Here is a 22,962-nt window from a genome sequence, read left to right as displayed (position 1 = left end):
GTGGTTGCTAGGCAGTTGCTAATGTTTTCAGTGAATTGTTATGTGGTTGCTAGGCTGTTTTAGTAATTTTGGTGCATCGTTATGTTGTTGCTAGGCTTTTAGGGGTTTTGGTGCATTGTTATGCAGTTGCTAGGCTGTTGTTAGTTTTTTCGGTGAATCGTTATGTGGTTGCTAGGGTATTAGTGGTTTTGATGAAGTGTTATGTGGTTGCTAGGCTGTTAGTGGTTTTGATGAAGTGTTATGTGGTTGCTAGGCTGTTAGTGGTTTTGGTGCAGTGCTGTGTGGTTGCTAGGCTGTTAGTGGTTTTCTTGCATTGTTATGCGGTTGCTAGGCTGTTAGTGTTTTCTGTGAATCGTTATGTGGTTGCTATGCTGTTAGTAGTTTTGATGAATTGTTATGTGGTTGCTAGGCTGTTAGTGTTTTTTTGCAAATTGTTATATAGTTGCTAGGCTGTTTTAGTGTTTTCGGTGAATTGTTATGCAGTTGCTAGGCTGTTTTAGTGTTTTCGGTGAATCATTATGCAGTTGCTAGGCTGTTGTTAGTGGTTTTGGTGCAGTGCTGTGTGGTTGCTGGGCTGTTGGTAGTTTTGTTGCATTGTTATGCGGATGCTACAAATTGTTTTGTAGTTGCTAGGCTGTTGTTCATTTTTTCAGTGTGTTACTAGGCTGTTGTTAATGTTTTTGGTGAAGGGTTATGTGGTTGCTAGGCTGTTGTTACTGTTTTGGGTGGGTTGCTAGGCTGTTAGTGTTTTCGGTGAATCATTATGTGGTTGCTAGGCTGTTGTTAGTGTGTTTGGTGAATTGTTATGCAGTTGCTAGCCTGTTGTTAGTGTTTTTGGAGAGTTGCTGGGCTGTTGTTAGTGTTTTTGGTGAATTGTTATGCGGTTGCTAGCCTGTTGTTAGTGTTTTTGGTGAGTTGCTAGGCTGTTGGTGTTTTTGGTGAATCATTATGTGGTTGCTAGGCTATTGTTAGTTTTTTTGGTGAATTGTTATGCGGTTGCCAGCCTGTTAGTGTTTTTGGAGAGTTGCTGGGCTGTTGTTAGTGTTTTTGGTGAATCATTATGCGGTTGCTAGGCTGTTGTTAGTGTTTTTGGTGAATCGTAATGTGGTTGCCAAGCTGTCGTTAGTGTTTTCGGTGAGTTGCTAGGCTGTTGTTAGTGTTTTCAGTAAATCAGTATGCGGTTGCCAGGCTGTATATTGTTCATGTTTTTGGTAAATTTTGTAGTTGCTAGGCTGTTGTTCATTTTTTCAGTGTGTTACTTGGCTGTTGTTAATGTTTTTTGTGAACTGATATGCAGTTGTTTTGGTGAATTGTTATGTGGTTGCTAGGCTGTTATTGTTTTCGGTGAATCATTATGTGGTTGCTTGGCTGTTGTTAATGTTTTTGGTGAATTGTTATGCGGTTGCTAGCCTGTTGTTAGTGTTTTTGAAGAGTTGCTGGGCTGTTGTTAGTGTTTTTGATGAATCGTTATATGGTTGCTAGGCTGTTGTTAGTGTTTTTGGTGAATTGTTATGCGGTTGCTAGCCTGTTGTTAGTGTTTTTGAAGAGTTGCTGGGCTGTTGTTAGTGTTTTTGGTGAATTGTTATGCTGTTTCTAGCCTGTTAGTGTTTTTGGTGAATCGTAATGTGGTTGACAAGCTGTCGTTAGTGTTTTCGCTGAATCGTTATGTGGTTGCTAGGCTGTCGATAGTGTTTTCGGTAAGTTGCTAGGCTGTTGTTTGTGTTTTCTGTGAATCGTTATGTGGTTTCTAGGCTGTTGTTAGTGTTTTCGGTGAGTTGCTAGGCTGTTGTTCGTGTTTTCTGTGAATCGTTATGTGGTTGCTAGGCTGTTGTTAGTGTTTTTGGTGAATCGCTCTGCGGTTGCCAGGCTGTATGTTGTTCGCGTTTTTGGTAAATTTTTTGTAGTTGCTAGGCTGTTGTTCACTTTTTCAGTGTGTTACTAGGCTGTTGTTAATGTTTTCGGTGAACTGATATGGAATTGTATTTGGTGAATTGTTATGTGGTTGCTAGGCTGTTGTTAATGATTTTGGTGAGTTGCTAGGCTGTTAGTGTTTTTGGTGAATCATTATGTGGTTGCTAGGTTGTTGTTAATGTTTTTGTTGACTTGTTATGCGGTTGCTAGCCTGTTTATTAGTGTTTTTGGTTAGTTGCTAGGCTGTTAGTGTTTTTCGATGAATTATTATGTGGTTGCTAGGCTGTTGTTAGTGTTTTTGTTGACTTGTTATGCGGTTGCTAGCCTGTTTGTTAGTGTTTTTGGTGAGCTGCTAGGCTGCTAGTGTTTTTGGTGAATCATTATGTGGATGCTAGGCTGTTAGTGTTTTTGTTGACTTGTTATGCGGTCGCTAGCCTGTTGTTAGTGTTTTTAGTGAGTTACTAGGGCGTTGTTAATGTTTTTGTAGAATCTTAATGTGGTTGCCAAGCTGTAGTTAGTGTTTTCAGTGAATCGTTATGCGGTTGCTAGGCAGTCGTTGGTGTTTTCAGTGAGTTGCTAGACTGTTGTTAGTATTTTTGCTGAGTTGCTAGGCTGTTGTTAGTGTTTTTGCTGAATCGTTATGTAGTTACTAGGCTGTTGTTAGTGTTTTTGGTGAATCGTTATGTGGTTGCTAGGCTGTTAGTGTTTTTGTGAGTTGCTAGGCTGTTGTTAATGATTCAAGAAAAACACTATGCAGTTGCTAGGCTGTTGTTAGTGTTTTCAGTGAGTTGCTAGGTTGTAAGTGTTTTTGATAAATCGTTACGCAGTCGCTAGACTGTTGTTAGTGTTTTCATTGAACCGCTATTCAATCGCTAGGCTGTTGTTAGTGTTTTCAGTGAGTTGCTAGGTTGTAAGTGTTTTTGATAAATCGTTACGCAGTCGCTAGACTGTTGTTAGTGTTTTCATTGAACCGCTATTCAATCGCTAGGCTGTTGTTAGTGTTTTCAGTGAGTTGCTAGGTTGTAAGTGTTTTTGATAAATCGTCACGCAGTCGCTAGACTGTTGTTAGTGTTTTCATTGAACCGCTATTCAATCGCTAGGCTGTTTTTAGTGTTTTCGGTGAATCGTTGTGGTCGCTAGGCTGTTAGTGTTTTCGGTGAGATGTTGTGCGGTTGCTAGGCTGTTGTTAAGGTTTTCTGTGAATCGTTACGTGGTTGCTAGGCTGTTGTTAGTGTTTTTATCAGTTGCTAGGCTGTTGTTAATGATTCAAGAAAAACACTATGCAGTTGCTAGGCTGTTGTTAGTGTTTTCGGTGAACCATTATGTGGTTGCTCGGCTGTAGTTAGTGTTTTAGGTGAGTTGCTAGGCTGTTGCTAGGCTGTTAGTGTTTTCGTGAGTTGCAAGGCTGTTGTTAATGTTTTAGGTGAATCCTTATGCGGTTGCTAGGCTGTTGTTAGTGTTTTCAGTGAGTTGCTAGGCTGCTGTTAGTGTTTTTGGTGAGACGTTATGTGGTTTCTAGGCTGTTGTTAACGTTTTCTGTGAATCATTATGTGGTTGCTCGGCTGTAGTTAGTGTTTTAGGTGAGTTGCTAGGCTGTTAGTGTTTTCGTGAGTTGCAAGGCTGTTGTTAATGTTTTCGGTCAATCGTTATGCGGTTGCTAGGCTGTTGTTAGTGTTTTCAGTGAGTTGCTAGGCTGCTGTTAGTGTTTTTGGTGAGACATTATGTGGTTTCTAGGCTGTTGTTAATGTTTTCTGTGAATCATTATGTGGTTGCTCGGCTGTAGTTAGTGTTTTAGGTGAGTTGCTAGGCTGTTGTTAATGTTTTCGGTCAATCGTTATGCGGTTGCTAGGCTGTTGTTAGTGTTTTCGGTGAGTTGCTAGGCTGCTGTTAGTGATTTTGGTGAGACGTTATGTGGTTGCTAGGCTGTTGTTAACGTTTTCTGTGAATCATTATGTGGTTGCTAGGCTGTTGTTAGTCTTTTAGGTGAATTAGTAAACAGTTCACTGGAGACTCACTCTGAATGGATAGTTCAAATCAGTAAATCGTTTACTGGGAAAGACTCTCAATGCATCATTGAACAATAATTATAATAATTCCTTAGATTTATACAGTGCTTTCCTGAGCACCATTTATCTGAACAACAGATTGACAGATCAAATTCAGCTGGTTCACAAATTGAGTTCTCCCATTTAAAATAACATTTACTCAGCTTCAGGAAATGTAGTTATAAAAAAAAACACTTTAAAGGTAAAAACACTTACTGTCCACCACTGATCATGAATATCTGAAATGACATACATTTTAGGATGCTCGTTTACAAAACAGCTATTGAATAATCACTCTAAACAGGGTTGAGACCATCCAACACAATCTCACGGCAATTCGTAACTTTTTGTTTTAGTGGCTAATTCGTACGAATTCGTACAATCTAATTCGTACAATTTAGTACTATTTGCTTATCCGCCAATGACGGTTGGGTTTAGGGGTGGGGTAAGGTGCCACGCCTCCTTTTTAAAATCGTACAATTTTGTACGACTGAACTCGTACGAATTCGTACGAATTAGCCACTAAACTGTCAAAACGTAAAATACTTACGTTTTCTCGTGAGATCAGGCTGGACCATCGGTAAGTCTATCAGAGTATATTTCACATATTTCATTTTCTCGTCCTACTCGTCGTTTGTTGGTCAAAAAATGTTCAATAAAACACAAAAGACAGAAAAGGAAGAAGTACATCAGCCTGAAGGATGTTTTAAAGCTTTAATGGTCAATGTTTTCACATCTCTCATTACACAGCTTCAGAAGCCCACCTCTGATTGTCAGAAGCATCTTATTTAAAGCCTCCAAAAGAAGTCTTTGAAAATGTAGCGCTTAAATAAATAGAATATGAATAGAAAATGATTTGAGTGGAATAATAACATGTTGTCGTCGTCTTCACATTCAGCACAGAAGAAAAAAGCATAAAAATTTTCCTTCCCGTCTTGATGAAAAGTTGTCCGGTGACAGTTGCACAGCAGGTTTTCTTGTATACAACAAATTCTATGCTTTGCATTTCTTCTAACGTCTCTTACAATACAGTACATCAAGGTTGACGAAAGACCATTGAATTTGCCTCCAGTGTCATCTACCGAAAAGATTTCAGAATGAAGAAGGAGTTTAGCTCACAACTGCTGTTTGTTCAACAGGAAATACATTATATACAATCAATCAAAGAGCAATTTCTACATCTCTAATGGCTCGATAAAAGGACGGAGATGCTCACGCTGACAGCAGTATTAATTCATCTGAGGTATTTCTCCAATTTTTCAAATCGAGATGAGAATGTTACGCTTTGTTGTAGCTTTCCTCCTAAAAACAGGAGGTTATGAGTGGGTAATTGTTTCGAGATGCTCATGAGTTTGATCTACATACAGTAGTAATGATGTTATGGCCTACTGTACATAACATTTCTATATTGCTCCAAATATTATTCTTAAAAATACAGTACGTTTGAAAAAAACTCAATACGATAGCGATATGAACAATGAAAACTGACCCACAATGGGGTTTTTGAAATGAAAACCTCAATTCAGGCCTATTATTGCTGGAGGGAGCAGTAATTGTAGCTTCATCCTATGCCATACTGAATGAATCTTGCAGCTTATGAACCAGTGTTAGAAACATTGTTCTTTACGAGGCTGTTCTTATAATGGGTATTACATTTCTGTTTGGTCGCCTACTCTCTAGCGTTGTCATGATACTGGAATTCAGTATCAATCGATACTGAAAGTTTACAAACGTCCATATCCTGCTACCATTTGAGCACTGTTGAGTGCGTTCTTAAACAGCGAAATGGCTGTGATTGGCCGAGAAGGTCTTCAGTTCACCAAACTCACCTCTGTTTACTGAGTGTAACTACAGATGCAGGGACACTGGAGCATTTTAAAGCCATGTCGATCAGCTGGTTCATCTATAAGCTAACATAGGAGCAATCTGCTGATTTCCATGCCTTTAAAACGCTCCAGTGTTAGTTGTTGCTAGATCGGATATGAATGTGGCCGAAAGTTAACGAAAATTATTTATACTATTTATTAAATTTCCTAGTTATTGTTATTTATTTACGTCTAACCCCATCCCAACCCTAAACCCAACCATCACAGTAACGTTAAAAAAAGCAGTTGTACAGAGTATTATTTATGTTATCTATAAAATTACCCAATAAATTGTATTTTTTAACGCCTACCCTCACCCCAACCTGTAAAAATGCTGTAAAAATATTAAAAGTGCTGTAAAAATATTAATTATTGTTATACAGTGTCATTAAAAATGCTATTACAATTGATGTGCATATCGCTCTTCTGGCCAGCCGCTTATCCAATCTAGACTTTACCTCCACAGTGTCCCTGTATCTGTGGTTACACTCAGTAAACAGCGGTGAGCTTGGTGGCGGTCCTTCTGTTGACATCAGTTTGATGGCTTCAGACACAATATTTCACGCCCCTCTTACCGTTAGTTTGCTATAAGGGAATTGTGCGCAAAAACGAAATAGCCCCTCCCCCCACTCAATATTCCATCCGTCTCCATTTCAGAGGTTGCCACAGTGGAATGAACCGCCAACTATTCCATTATATGTTTTATGCAACGGATACCCTTCCAGCTGCAACCCAGTACTGGGAAACACCCATATACACTCATACACTACAGCCAATTTAGTTTATTTAATTCACCTACAGCACATGTGTTTGGAGTGTGGGGGAAACCAGAGCACCCGGAGAAAACCTATGCCAACACGGGGAGAACTTGCAAACTCCACACAGAAACCCCAACTCGCCCAGCTGGGATTCCAACCAGTGACCTTTTTGCTGTGTGCTAACAACTAAGCCACCATGCCACCGAGAATGCCCCCTTCGGATGCCTAAAACAGTGGTTCTTAACTGGTTGGTAGGAAGTCTGATTTAATATCTGCTTGGACTCCACAGTAATGTGGTGTAAATGCATTCCCAAGTTGTTCCTGTTGCAAAGAAGGTGCTCACTGCAGAGCCAAATGGCGGAGCAGAACATATTAGGTGGAACTTAAAGGCTCATACACAACCTAACCCTAACCAATGGCATTGCTGCAGTGGGGAAACAGTGTAAAGCTGCGGTCACACTGCATTTTTCTCCGCATAGACTTCCATTCATACGCACGCAAATGCGTCAGACCAACGCAAGCCCCTGCAACAAGATTTGCAGTTCACTGCGTTGGAAAGTTCAAGCTTGGTGAACTCTGACCTGCGAAATCGCATCACTGGACTGCGTGAGACCAATCGAGGATCAAAACATGACCTCTCTGGACAGACATTTAAAATATGGACCAATCGCTCGCTTTTTAAATGTCTAATTATCTTGTTTAATCCCACCCCTTTTCGCAGCACCGTACGACAGAATTTTGCATGCTCAAACTCGAGAAAAGTGCAGTTTGACCGCAGCTTAAGGAGCCCAGAAATTTGGGGTTGGACTCTGCAAAATGGACACCCCTCACCCCCAAACCAAGGGGGACTAAACACAGCCCAACCCCTTACGCCCCATTCACACGAGGCTTCAGCGTCAACGCTTGACAGAGGGCGTGTCTGAAGTTGGGGCTGACGCGATTGTGATAGCAGCGTCAGCCAATGAAATTAGTCAGCAATAGGCCACTGCCTGAGCTAGTGTATTTGCATACAGCGATCTAACTGGCTGACGCTTCCGTCGGCGCTTGAAAAGTTGAGCAAGTACCAACTTCTGCAGTAAGCAACGTCTCTGAAGCGGTGCCGACGGATCCACAATGCAGTTCGGCAACACCTGACGTCACCCATCCAAGTGAATGGGAAGCGTTAAAGCTGACGCCTCGTGTGAATGGGGCATTAAACATAACTAATTCAAGCAACACCCAATAAGTCCACAGAGTTGAACTCCCATACTGGCTCTGCAGTGAGCACCACTTGAAAGAAAGTGATGTAGTGCTGTGTTTTAAAGGCACAATATGCAAGACTCTTTCATTAAAATATTCACAAACCACTAGAACCGTGTTGTAGATTTTGCTTCTATTATATCAAGTGTATTAAAGGATGTTTAAATCCAGAGAAATAAGCAATTTTAAGTAGTGAGATGGACTGTGCCAGTGTGTGGCAATGCTAATGATGTCACACACTAAACATGGAACAGGCTAGGTGGCTTTAAGATGTTGTATGTTTAAATAGACCACACAGAGCAGTCTGAAATGTATTTAGTCTGATTAAAAAAAGGCTGCGTCTTTTCCATGTGATCACGAGTGGAAGAACCGGAAATAGTGGACGTTGGCATGATAAAAGCTTCACTGCTTTTTCATGCTCATCAGCAACTGCTTCAGAGTTTCTCTCGTTACGCTTCATGGCATTCAGCCTTGCTCTGCTTCATACTACCATGATGGTTAATGTTGAATACCTTGCAAAATTCATGTTGATGTATGGCTAGTCCCACACTCAATCATGGTGTCATCAAATGACGCCTTTGTTTGTTGTGAACATGTGCCCTCTAGTGGTGAATATTACATACTGTGCCTTTAATTACAACAATACAGTCAAAGGACGGATTTTTTAACATCCAACCGGCACTACTACTATGAAGGTGACCACCACAGAAAACCTTAACACGCTCCTAGTTAGACCAGAAAAAGACTCTACACAAGTATGCAAACACACTTGCTTCTGTATTGTGTGTCTTAAATGTACAACATGGAGCTGCATTTCCTAGTCTAGTTTTTTTTGCAATTCCAGAAATTTCATTGCCAATCTTAAGCCAATTGTAATGGGTTGTTTTCGTTCAATTTCGAATTACTCCAACCATTAGCAGGGCTCGGGGAACCAGAGTACACGCTCCAGCTTGGCCGTCCCTGGTCCTTCTTAGTCTAATTTAAATGACATAAATTAGATATTTGCAAGTGCTTCATTGTAAGAGCGATAGTGAAAATTACGCAAGGATGAAACCAACACACTGCTCACTCTAGCTGATAACAGACAGCGATGTTTCACATATCAGCAGTGTCTGTGTTGACAAACTGTCCTGTCACCATTCCTAGCTTCTAATCAAGGCTGAGCCTCTCCGACTCAGTCCGAGATTCCTTCATGAAAACGTAGGGCTGTGTAACCCAAGTGCTGCCTGAAGACAGGCTAAAGACTGAATGATTAAATATTTAGATGTCCTTCGAGAAGCTTGCATCATCGACACATGATGCTGGGGTTTTCTGACCACAACTGAAGAGTCGATTATGGTGACTTGTGGCTCAGGTGCAGCTGTCAATATATTGATAAGCTTGTGTACAAGTTCACGCTCAAATGAAGGGCTTTTTGGTAAGCCTAACAACACCCAAATGCAATTATTACAAAAATGTCTTAACTTCAAATATATACCCTGCTGAAAAAAAAATCATCATCAATATGGTTAGCTGGTCTACCAACACTAAGCAAGCTTGCTCATGATGGTCAACCTAATAGTCACTAGCTGGTAATTGACCATCTTGACACATCTTGGACCAGGTATAACCACAAAAGTTTAGCTTCCACTAGCTAGAGACCATGTAAAAGCAGGTCTGAAGTGGATCAATCAGGATTTTCCTGAAGGGTAAAGATGGCTTAAACGCAAACAGTGAACGATGGTATATCTGTGGAGAGATTGTCCTTGAGAGATTGAGAAACATTCCCGATGTCAAGTTTTTGGACTTGAATACAAATGGTTTTCCTTCACTTTTTCACCAATTTAACAAGGGTTGTGAGCGTGCATGTGGTCGTGCTCACATTCAATATAAAAGAGGTATAACCTCAAGCTTTTAAATAATTCCAACATCTCATAAACATTAAAAGATGCAGTCTAGATCAACTAGGAAATAAAAAACTATGCTTTCACGCTTTTTTATTGGGGAAATAACTCTGGTGCTTCGAACCATAGTCTCCGAAGGTCATGGGAGCAAACTCTGAGACTGGGACTCTTTGTGTACCCGAGGTTGTCCCACGGATCTCGCAGTCTGCTGGCGGCTCCGTATTGGAAGCCGCTTTCGATAACGTACAGATTCTGAACGAAGCAACAGCTTTGTGTACTGCACTTCTGGCATTATCATCTTTAGACACTCATCTCGTGGAGGGATGGGGCCTTTTTTTGATATATTAACTGGTAAATCATACCCAACGATTGTCACTTTTGCACTGGGCTGCCATGGCCGCAACTCTTTATTCGTGATTTGTGCAGCAGAGCGAAGTGGTGGTAAATTTCCCCCGAAACAGCTGCGAACAAGTCGGTCTCGAGACTGCCGCAACAACTGGACTTCCCGCTCAACACATGCTAGTCCCAATGCTCTCAGCTGCCGCCATAACGAGGCATTGAAATGATCGTAGAGAGCAGAATCTATAGCATTCCAGTCTCTTATTTTCTCCGTATTATCACTAGAAAGGCTGCTTTTGGAGTCGGCTGTGCGCATGTTGAGACTGATGTAAAGAACATCGTCGAGATCCCAAGACAACAAGCGGCGTAGCAGCACCAAGGATTCATCAAAGTATTCTGCAATCATAACAAGCGAGAACACTTTCTCCATCTCGGCAGCGAATCGTTTCACGTACAACTCCGTAAACGGACGATCCTTATCACCACCTAGGTCAAAGGTCAGAGTATTCCTCGCATACATTGAATCCTTTTCATCTGGACGATAGTAGTTCCAAGGCTCGTCGAGGAAAGTCTCTAGAGAGCCATTCGGGACCCGCTTAAAGCTAAGACAGTACTGATTATAATAGGAAAACAGAGATTCAAACATCGCACCCGGTTCCCGCAGTATGGTGATGTAGATGGTGTTGTTGGGCATGAGGCGCCGCAGCTCAGTCCTGCTGAACCGTAGATGACTGGTGATGATGTCAGGGGGCGAGGTGTGCGGATGGACGAAGTGGACGCTGAATGGCCGAGGGTAGCAGAACTGGTGGTCGCAGGAGGTGATGGGCAGCGCCACAGTGAGGTTGTTGCGTTCAGCGAAACGGAAGAGGATGTTCTGCACAGTGGAGCTGGCAGTTTTATGTGTCTTCAAGAAGGCTACACTGGTGTGTTTACCTGAATGTCCACCGCTGCCCTGGTTGACGGAGACCGTGAAGGACGGACAGCCCATCCAGAATGTCTCTAATGTCCTGCAATCAGAGTCAATGCAGATATCAGTACAGGTCATAAAGCATCATGCTGATAACACCTTAGTCAGGCTAATGGTGCTTTGAAAGTTTCAATTGGCCACCAGGCTGGTCTGCATTGCAGTTGTAAAGGCATTTTGGCAATTTGATTTGGTTAGGAGACCTTGATAAAGTCGGGAGCCCCTGATTCTGATTTCTGATTCACAATTTTTATTGTCAAATGAACAAAATGACTCCAAAAAAGATTCGCTCATCTCAAACAATGAAACTCAAAAGGTCCGAGTCAGTATAGTGATCTGAATTTCACACAACTATTTTACAGCCTTATGTTGTGAAAAGGAATATATTTAAATTATTTTTGTCTCTTTTTCTTTTCATTAAACAATTGTATTTGGATTGCTTAAAGGTGCTATTTTAACTTCTTCTGTTGAGTGCGATATGCCTTATCACAAGGCCTGATTGTCCAAAATTAACCAGGTCCAGGCCCGTGCATAGATCCTTACAGGGGCAGGTGCTCAACGCATTTGCAAATTGAAGAGTGGGTGGGGTGGTGGAGTTTGTGATCGCAAAGTGAAGATCGGGGGAGGGGGTCGATTGAGCAAGAGGGGCACCTCAGCAAAAGGGACAGTGGCTCTAGCCACCGGGCCACCCCCCTGTGCACGGCCCTGCTGAGGTCTGCAGCGAAACTTCCTGTCAGCAGAAATGTGTTGAAACTGAACACAGAATGTGCAGTTGACAAAAATAAATAAAAAGAGGACGCATGTATGGGTGCGGCAAATGACTGGAGAATCATTGACAAGTGACGAATTACACTAAACTCCACCAGCTGCGTATAAAAGCGTGCACCAGGAAATGTACATTTTTGCACACCTCCTAAGTGTAACTTTTGCATTGCATTGAGAATACCAGAAATAAATTGAATTATTCATTTGTATCCAATAAATTACTACGATTTTTTACATTGAAGAAAAACCCTCTCCTGTCCTTGCATGGAACACGGTTAAATATTCCAACAAGACATCTATAATGTAAAAAATAAAGCGGACTACTTCGCACATTTTGCCTATTGTGTTTTTTTTTAGAACGCAACTCTCGCGAATAACGAATGACCACTGTATGTCAGATTATGCAATTTTGACTACATAAAGTCTTGACATGCCATGGACGACATATATGACAGAGTAAGACCTGCAAGAAATGTCTTTGAAACGTCTTTGCATTATAAATGTCTGTAATTGTTTATCAATTGTAACCAGTGAGCCTTTGTCTAAAGACAACTTTCTAATCCCTGTGGGGATGGACAGTAAAGTTTCTTGAATTGAATCAAGTGTTTCCCAAAGATGGCAATTTCCCCAACATACTGTACTGTGCGTTTGTGTGGTTTCAGAATAAAAACTGTAGATTCACTCTGTGCCAGTAAGAGGCGCTTTTGGAGCGGCAGAAACAGCTGTAGACAAAGTCTACAACCAGCTGGTTTAAAGACACACTCTTTACCTGCAGCCTAATTTGAATGAGAATATAATGAGTGATTAGTTTTACTTGGTAATTCCAGTACCGACTCATCAGGTTGCAGCCAAAAGCCTTGGCTATTGATTGCCAACATTTATATTTTATTCTGTCATGGTAGTCCATACAGGCAAGCGTACTGTTGCTATAAATCCACAAAGCTTTCTTCAATGGCATGGAAGAACCACAGTCCCTTTTGCTTTGCTCTTTTAATATCTGTGTAAGGAAGAGATTGTGTGCTTCTATTGTGTGCAAATATTGGAGTAATATTTTAATTCTGATATTTCTGCCAATATAAGATTTTGTGTCCAGGTGATGATACAAAGGACAACGTTTTGGACAACAATAATGTAGAGTGATGTTGGTTGGCTACTTTGCAAGTAACACATAAATTAGAAACATAAGTTATTTTGTATAGATGTATACGTTATGTGCAGTTTAGTTACCACCGTGAAACTAAAACAGGGAGTAGTATCGAATACTTAAGTACATTTTACAGGCCGTACTTCTTTACTTCTACTTGAGTACAGAGTACTTTACTTTTACTAGAGTTGTTTTAAACATGAGTATCTGTACTTCTACTTGAGTAAAGGATGTGTGTACTTTTGCCATCTCTAGAAATCGGGCCCTATTACATGGTTTCAGACTCGATCGGATTCGGATATTACCTCCCAATCAGAACTTTAATATGTATATGTATATATATTCTAGTATTTTTAACACATCTATAGGTATGTGGTGGCACAGAGTTAGACCTAGAGTTAAAGCAATGCGTGCGGCATGACATCACTTGCAGAGACGCTATTGGTTAAATGCCGCCAAAGTAGAACACAGAATCAGCTTGAAGCAGAAAGAGCGAGTATGACTGCGCTCTGGAGGTTTATAAAGTTGATGATGACAACATTGCCACAGCAAACTGTGAGATCTGTAAACTTGGAATTGCCTGCCAGGTATTTTAAACTGAGGTGTATTTGTTTTTATATTCGTTTTTTTGTATATTTCCTGTTGCACTAAAGTCCAAACGTGAAGAATTTATACTTTTTATTACTTGATTGTTCAAGCTACCTCACAGAAGTGCTCTGTTTGTTAACAGAGTTGTTGAATGTTAAAATAAAGTCAATTAAATAACAAATAAGGAACATTCTGGATCTGTTTCTTCGGTCTTCTTTATTCTTTAAGTATTATAGAAGTATTGGATCGGTAGATACTCAAAATCAAATGACTTGGACTCGAGGGCAAAACAACCTGATCAGGACATCCCTAGTCTTGACAGCCATTTGTCTTTTACGAATCCCCACAACACCATATGACAAGCAATTCATGCTGAAACACTTAGCTCATGATTTATACATAGCTTGTTTGGCGTGCTGTCCCAGGAAAGAGCCCTGAGCTCAAGTGATCCTCGGGCCCAGGGCTCCCCCCTTTTACAGGGCAAGGGGAAATTAAGCTCAGGTTCATCTCAAACTCCCCCAACTGCTGAGGCCAAGGAGAACTTCCTGAGAGTAAGACACAAAAAGATTTGGGCTTATTTTATCTATAATATAGAGCATATTTGGACGGTGGGAGAAAATCGGGCAACCCCACGGGGATACGTGGAGAACATGCAAACTCCACACAGAAATACCAGATGTCCCAGCAAGGACCCGACACCAGTGATATTCTTGCTGTGAGGCAACAGTGCTAGTCACTGCGCCACTGTGCCACCCATTCTGGATAAAGGTGGAAGAAGGGGTGGAGGGGGGGGGGGGGGGGGGGGGGGGGAGAAGATAGTTGTAGAAAGGAAATGAGTATATAGTGACTTGGGATCCTTTGATTGGAAGATCATAATTAGCTAATGTGGACCAGCTGGGTCAATCATGGGCACATGCTCCTCTCGAAATTAGTTTAAAGGGCCCATAGTTTACCTCTTTTTTATGATTTAATATTAATATTATGGTTCTTCTGAGTGTGTCAGTTTAGGTTCAGTTCAAAACACAATTCAGATTGTTTTATTATAATGTGTTAAAAAGTATCATGTTGGGGGCGTGTCCACAGTTCGCTGATTTAGGGGTGTGTTGCTTCACATGTAAATTAGTTTCTGCTTCCCGCCAACGTAACAAGGGGGCGGGACCATGAGCTCACCTGCTCTGCGTTTGCAACAGAGTCTGACAGGCAGACTGCGAGAACGAGCTAGAGTGAGAGGACCAGCATTCAGTCGTACATGTACGACTCTGACACAGACCAAGCAGAGAGTACAAAATCATTTGTGTCTTTGTACAGTTCTACAGCCAACTGTGAGCTAGTTCAAAGTGCCGAGCTTGTACACCGACACTAATAACCACGCACACTGAATTAACTTTGACTGAGGCACCGGATGCACCGCTCGAAGCCGCGACACGGCACACCAGACACTCTCTGTAGCGCGGCAGAAGCATGAAGTGTCCCGAATCGTCGCGCCACGCATTTTTGAATTCTAAACACAGGTTTCTGCAGCGGTCCGCGGCGCCCAGCCGTCGACTTGAGTGTACCCTGATAGAAACCTATGTTTAGAATTCTAAAACGCATGCTAGTTAAGATCACAGGGAGCTTCTGGGATTGTGAGAAATGCAAACGGCTGAAGTATAAGGTAGACTCAATGAGAAGTACACATGTTTGCAAACCTACCTAAAGAGACAACCAATAATTCTGATTAGAGCGATAATGTGGAGAATATTGATCTTGTGTTGAGCCCAATGAGCCTTGCATCTAAAAATAGAGCTAGCGTGTTCCTTTAGTGATATCGCTTCGACTCACGCTGAAAATGGCGGACGTGAATCAACAAACTGAGGATATGATGACGCGCCTGTCGATCAATATTGGTGGGCGGGGGGAACCGTACTCCTACATAAAGTTGCGGTCGATTTGAAAACCGCTCCAATTGGTCCACCGTTTTTATGTTGTTAAATTGAAAAAAAAGCACTGGGTGTGCTTATATCACCCCAATATGACAGTCTATTCACCATACATGCACATATGTCTGTCCAAACAGCTTGAAAAGTAGATTTTTTACCATAGGTGCCCTTTAAAATTAAACTTAACATTGCATAATCTGAACGGGACTCCATCTAAACCAGTGTAGACCAGCTTGGTGGCTGATTGTAGGTCATCTTTAATGCAAGGTAAAGTACGAGGCAATTGAATAATCCAAAAAAATAAATGGTGACAGAAATGAGGAATGACTTATGAAGCTCAAAGTTTGACAAGTGATATAATGTGGTCAAAACAGCAAAGAACTGTACAATTATTGACTGCAACAACACATTTTGGCTGAGTCAGTGCTGCCTACTTCTTTGACACAAAGTGGATGAGATTCAGGAAGCATACGTGTGGGTATGAGGGTGTGGACCGAATGAAAGGATCATTTTTCAAAGGCTCTTACAAGTTCAAGTGACCCCCATGGTGCAGAAGAAAGCTGACAGTGCTGATTGCAATCAATACCAGGAATATCTTCTTCTGAGACATCTCCAGCTTCTTTCACTGCAAAAGACAAGAAGCAAACATTACAAAGGTGTAGCTTACTCTCGTGTTCGACACACATCCTCTCTCGCACGCAACTTCCTGAGCAGAAAAATTGCTTTAAATATCAGGCTGAATATTTGTGTAGATTTAGAGCTTGAGCTCAGATTGCAGCGTGGCCTTTATTGGTTTTGGGTCATGAAAACGTACAGGAGCAGGACAGGTGTCACGTATTTGCATTCGGACAGCGTCGCCTGTCTGGCGCTAACAAAGTCTTGGAAATCTTCCATACGAGTCTGGGCCGCCTCTTCCATCAGCTTCTAATTACAGTTATCTCATCTGGCTTTCCCTTTCTCTCGCGCCATATCGAATGGCACTTCTACACAACCTGCCTTTATTTCCCCCGATCGAGCCCTGATACTACTGTAGTTTAATTAGCATTAGCATTACAAAAAGGGTAAGCCGTTTCACTCCCAATGCCAATCAACCTTAAAATGAACCAAGACAATTGAATGACGTGACTTGCGTTTTAATCACATAATAACGAGCGTCACTGCTGAATAAAAGTGGTCTCATGGAAAAAAACGGCTTCTAGTTTTATGATTTTATGGCTGTTTGCTGAATTTACAACAGCAGAATGAACACCGAGATGGTGGCTACAGAGCAATTCCATGCAAATATCAACCCTGCCATGACAAAAATACATAAATAAATTAAGTTTTACCAAAATACCAAGTTTGCGCGTGTGTGTGTGTGTGTGTTTAGGCTTATATTTTACAGTACTGTAAAGATATTCAAAACTGTCTGTCAATGTTTTCAAACTATTATGAGCTTTAGAAAGAGCTTTATTGCCAGGTATGTTCACACATACGAGGAATTTGTTTTGGTGACAGAGCTTCTACAGTGCAACAGGATAACAGAGACAGGACAGAAAACAGATAATAAATATATATTAAATATAGAAGTAAGTAGTGAGTGCAAATATACAGATTGACAAGTGTATGTACGTGTTTATTACTATATACAACGTTATATGTGCAGCTGTTATGTGCAAATTGGCATGTAAAGTGTGTTGTTAAATAAGTGTATATGTGTATAAAAGTGTATAGCAAGTAGTGATGTTGGTTCCACAATTATTATCATCAAGTGTTCATGAGATGGATTGCCTGAGGGAAGAAACTGTTTCTGTGTCGGGCTTGTTTGTTTCTTGGTTGTTAAATTTAAAAAAAAAGTTTAAGGATTGATATTTGTCTGACCCCATAACTCTGTGGTTATTTGTTTTGGAGAATGTAAACAGATTCAATATAACCGTTTCAATGTAATGTTAACATAAATAATCTTTCTGTGAATTTATATTTCAAAGGTGCTGTATGTGAGTTTACTCTTCTAAAGCAGTGTTTCCCAACCCTGTTCCTGAAGGCACACCAACAGTCCACATTTTCAAGCTCTCCCTAATCAAACACACCTGAATCATCTTATCATAACATCAGAAGAGACTCCAACACCTGAAGTTAATGGGTTAAATAACGGAGACATCCAAAATATGTACTGTTGGTGTGCCTCCAGGAACAGGGTTGGGAAACACTGTTCTAAAGCATTAAAATACCATAATATACGTGCAGTTATTTGAGAAACATGCTGTGAACATTCTTGTTTATCTGAAGAACAATGCTGAAGTCAGATATTCTGCTTTGAAAATGTGCGTTGCATGCCGGGATGCTGTCTTTGTTTTGGTTCCTTTAACCCCCCCACTGCCAGTTTAGCCAGTTATATTTCAGCACCCCGGGTCACCATGGTGGAAAACAGCGCATTTCATTCATTTATTCAGGAAGGCTTACAAAGCATGTGTCTGTGACTGAACTACTGACAGTTAGAGGTGTGAACCTACACTGGTCTCATGGTTCGGTTACGATTATCATGCCATCGGTTCGGTTCAATTCGATATTTCTGTGCATTGACGATGCTTTCCATACACAATTTTATATTTTACTTCACAGGCGCTGTTCACTGAGGAGTGACACTGATAAACGGCAGCAGCGCAGTGTTGCCAGATTGGGTGGTTTTGGATAGTTTTTGGGCTGGAATCAGTCAGCTACATCTGGCAACACTGTACCACAGCTGATCCACGATAGACGCGGTGGAGAAAACTCACGCACTCGTGTCTGTATCAAGAAGTATCGCTGTAACAGCCGAGAGGAGAGGAAAAGTCACGCAGATGGTCAAATGGGCCACAGTGAGAGAGGGAGAAATGGAGTTCACTTTCATTCTCTCAATCGCAGTGAAATAGGAGATTCTATTGTAAGTGTCAGTGAAAGACTGTCCAGCAAACAAACACACACACACGCACACAGTGAAATTGTGCAATTGTTTCTGTGTTTTTAAGTAGTTAGAGTGTTGTAAATACTCACGCTCGCCTCTCTTGCCATAGTAAGCTACGGCGACAGAGCACATATGAGATAAATGACATCAGTACACAATAACCGGTTATGAATATTACTGAACTGATACCGAATTGTCCGTGTCTGCATCGCGGTGCACCGAAGAAACTATTTATTTTGACACCCCTACTGACAGTAGCAGACTCAGAAATGAGACGCAGATTCAGAGTTCCATATGAGGATATTAATTAGTAAATAATATAAATGTTAAGAGCGTAAACATTGGGTGAGCAGGTTACATTGTAACCCTGTGTTCTAACAACACGCTACGTGAAGAGATTTGCAGTGATAAGCAATTTGGCTGTTTGCACCAGAAGAAACACGACAGAAATGTAAATACAGCCATTGAGAAGCACAGAATAGTGCACTCACTGCACTCCAGTGAAATGGAAAGGTTTATACTCTAATTAGTACATATTAAACCTCTTTAACACTGTTAAATGTAGATGCTGAATCACTGATGTGTTGGTTTTGAGTCTAAGGTTCAATTTTAGACGTTCAGAAGATCTGAGGTGAACTATCTGCTTTTGCTTTCAGTAGTACAGCAATAAATGTCACGTAAAATGGCATTCAAACTCACATTATTAGCATTTAACACTGACAATGATCACCTCAGGTACAGCTCATGTGCTTTAGTCAGTTTTCTCTTCTTCACCTGTGAGAAATAGAATGAAGGAGCCTGAATATAAATTTGAGGTGTTGATTAGAACAAAAACTCCTTTTAATTTGAAGAATTTTTCCTCTATCGCGTGCTGTTGCTTTTAGATAAACATGACTCAAATGAGCCTTTAATCTGGATTGTCAGACTCGCTCCTGTTGGTCCTCTATCTGGCAACCTGCATTTGCGTTTGCATTGATCCAGGAATGCAATACATAGTCCAAGCACTGGGTGTCAAACTTACATACTGCACCTTTAAGTTTTTACTTCAAATATCACATCCATAATGCTGGAATTGCTCAACACACAAATATCACAGTTTGGATATGAGGCACATTTTGATTCTCTGTATTTTTTTTTAAACGAACAACCAGCATAAAGAAGAAAACACATGAACCCTCTACTGCACACATTATGATAGATCTGACTGTTTTTCTTTACTTAGAACGGCTTAACTTGAAGTGCTGTAAAGGGACTTTATGATATGTTGCCATATGGCAACAACGTCCAATAGTGGATCTAACTTAGAAATTTCCAATTTAGAGCTTGTATTTAATCATTTTGTTGTTTGAAATGTCGTTAGTTTTGGATTCAATTGGTGTTGCAGTATTATAAGCTTTAACACAGAACTTATAAATGACACCTTATACATACTTTCCAACAACTCATATTCCAACAGCTTTCATTTATTCCATTGTTTTTACTGAATATTTTTAAAACAAACCTAATATTGTATCATCATCTATACAACATACAGTAAACATTTCCTGCAGTAAAATATAAAAAAATATGATCCCTCGGTTCCAGCTCACATTTCAGCCTGCCTGTCAGACATTTCACACTGGATGAAAGATCATCATCTTCAGCTTAACCTCGCGAAAATGGAAATGCTTGAAGTTTCTGCCATCCCGACTCTTCACCATAACTTCTCAATCCAGATGGATGGGGCAACCATTACTGCATCCACAATGGTAAAAAGCCTTGGAGTAACGATTGATGACCAACTAAACTTCTCTGACCACATTTCTAGAACTGCTTGATCTTGCAGATTCGCACTCTATAACATCAGAAAGGTCCGACCCTTCCTATCTGAACATGCAGCTCAACTCATTGTTCAAGCTCTTGTTCTCTCCAAACTGGACTATTGTAACTCTCTACTAGCCGGGCTACCAGCTAACTCTATCAAACCTCTTCAGCTGCTTCAGAACGCAGCAGCACGAGTGGTCTTTGATGAACCCAAAAGAGCACATGTCACTCCGCTACTCACCCGTTTGCACTGGCTGCCAGTTGCTGCTCGTATCAAATTCAAAGCTCTGATGTTTGCTTACAAAGCGACCTCTGGCTTTGCTCCTTCGTATCTGCTCTCACTTCTGCAGATCTATGTGCCCTCCAGAAACTTGCGCTCTGTGAATGAACGTCGCCTCGTGGTTCCATCCCTTAGAGGGAAGAAATCACTTTCCTACATCAGAACTACATCAGAACAGCAGAGTCACTTGCTGTCTTCAAGAAACGACTAAAAACTATTTAGTCTCCACTTTCCTTCCTAATCTTAACTGTCTCTCTGGCTATACCACTAACTGTGCCCTCTCTCTCTCTCAAAAAAAAAAAAAAATTTTACTAATGCTTTGCTTTTTAGACTTTACACACCTGAAACTTGTCTATAGCACTTATTCACTGTTGCTCTTATAGTTGTGTAAATTGCTTCCTTGTCCTCATTTGTAAGTTGCTTTGGATAAAAGCATCTGCTAAATGACTAAATGTAAATGTAAAACAAATAAATAACAAGTCTAGTATATCCAGATGCATCAAAATAATGCTAGTAACAGGTTTACTATATTACGCCTGTCTTCTCTGCCTCTGAGCTAAATTACTTGAACGGTCTCCATCACAGCTTTTATCAGATGTCCAGTCTGCATCATTCTCATGGTCACTCAAACCCATCTCATCCTCACTTTCATCTGCAGGAAGAGCCAGTTCTGTGCTTTTCTTCATTCACTTATACCATAGAACATGGTGGTGCTCGCTTATACACTGTTCCCTGTGTTTATATCGAATCAACAGTATTGCCATTAAAATGAGATTTAATCCATAATGCAAATGCCATTAATATATGACTAATCAACATTATATACTAGCATTCACATTATTTTTACAACTGAAAAGATCACAGCTGGCCTTGCTATCTACCGTAGCTATGCTATTGCAATATTGCACATTTTACTATTTCACAGTGTAGTCATTTGGCAACACATACGTTTGATTAATTTACAAATAACTTGATTAAAAAATGTCTTAATATGTGATCGTAACTTACTGGAGGTGATGTTTCAGATTTTTTTGTGGATCTGACATAATTTGATGCTTTACTTTTACTGATGTTTTCATTTGCATCCAGCAACTACCCACAATAAATGCCAGTCTGTCAGAAATAGTGATGGGTCGTTCTTGAACGATTCAATATGACTCGGGAACTACGAGCCCTCTCAGGGAGTGATTCGTTCATTCGCGCGTGCGCAAACTGCGCACATTTGTGCAGGTGGTGTTGTTCATTTCAAGTCTTTTGAGTCGTTCATCGCGGAAAGGCAGAAGCCAATCACATGCGTTTAGAGCCGGAAAGAGAATTGATCCATTCACCTCTCGAGTCCTCTTTTGGGTTTGAGTCATTCGTTCCACACGGGCCAATCATATGCGTTTAGAGGCGGGAAGAGAATTGATCCGTTCACCTCTCGAGTCCTCTTTTGGGTTTGAGTCATTCGTTCCACACGGGCCAATCATATGCGTTTAGAGGCGGGAAGAGAATTGATCCGTTCACCTCTCGAGTCCTCGGGTTTGAGTCATTCGTTCCACACGGGCCAATCATATGCGTTTAGAGGCGGGAAGAGAATTGATCCGTTCACCTCTCGAGTCCTCGGGTTTGAGTCATTCTATCGCGTGATGAACGAACGACTCAAGAACCAGAAGACTCGAAATGTGAACTAATCATCATGGCTACTATCGGCTCAGACTGTACATTGGTTAAGATTATATGTGTCTGTCAGTGTAACAAGAATGAACCACTGACATTTGAAGACATGAAGAGGTGAGCTGCGCAAAGAGACAAAAATAAGAGCAGGTAAACACTGAATTATTATTTTCTCCTTCTTATAGTAGTCTATTTATGACTTATTTGTTGTATGATCAACCTTTTGGGCTCGTTGTAGATGTGTTTGGAAGCAATTCGTAACATTTTAATAATATTTTGGCAAATTGAACCAAATGAACGAAAAGACTCGGAAAAAGATTCGTTCATCTCGATGAACAAGACTCAAAGATCCAAGTCAGTAAAATCATCCGAACCTCCCATCACTAGTCAGAAATCACACTACAAAAAAACACAGCATGTCATGTGACTTAACCAAAGCACATCATTGGCTAAACTAAGGTCTTCCCTTTCCAACAAAAATTCGAAGGTTGGTCTTAAAGAAACAGTGGCAGGGAAATGAACAAATATTGCCATATTGCCAACACCATGCAGCAGAGGGTTTTTTTTGCCATTAAAAGGAAATGAATTGTCTGAATGCAACATCAGACCTGCAACAGGTCAGAGTTCACCAGCGACTGGCTGTCTGGGCCTCTTTTTCCAGTGGTAATATAAACCATCACACACGGCAAGAGTGCACGGTCCCTCAGAGTGCACGGTCCCACCGTCAGTGTCATGTGTCAGCACATTGAAAAAGCTCATAAGAAAAGGCTCTAAAAGCACCGCAAGTAACACTACAAAGGCATCATTATTGTTCCTTAAGCCGCGGTCACACGAGACGATGTTCATGTGACATTCGACTGGACGGTGTTGAAAAAAGGGC

At 41.0% G+C, this 22,962-nt stretch overlaps 1 protein-coding gene across 1 annotated transcript in view; it reads right to left on the bottom strand.

Annotated features, from left to right (window-relative positions):
- Positions 1 to 6,049: 6,049 nt before the first annotated feature.
- The window catches only part of gal3st3 (galactose-3-O-sulfotransferase 3), a 96,030-nt gene continuing 79,117 nt past the window's right edge, over positions 6,050 to 22,962 (bottom strand). Inside the window, exons 2-3 of the mRNA XM_056460967.1 lie at positions 15,948 to 16,045; positions 6,050 to 11,047 (exon numbers count right to left, since the gene is read on the bottom strand). Of these exons, the coding sequence (XP_056316942.1) occupies positions 9,841 to 11,047; positions 15,948 to 16,030 (1,290 nt within the window). The 5' untranslated portion in view covers positions 16,031 to 16,045 and the 3' untranslated portion in view covers positions 6,050 to 9,840. The remainder of the gene's footprint in view (positions 11,048 to 15,947; positions 16,046 to 22,962) is intronic.

The sequence above is a fragment of the Danio aesculapii genome, chromosome 7 (genome assembly GCF_903798145.1).
Source record: "Danio aesculapii chromosome 7, fDanAes4.1, whole genome shotgun sequence".
Taxonomy (NCBI): domain Eukaryota; kingdom Metazoa; phylum Chordata; class Actinopteri; order Cypriniformes; family Danionidae; genus Danio; species Danio aesculapii.
Note: the sequence above shows the minus strand (reverse complement) of the source record. Positions and strands in the feature narration are given on the sequence as shown.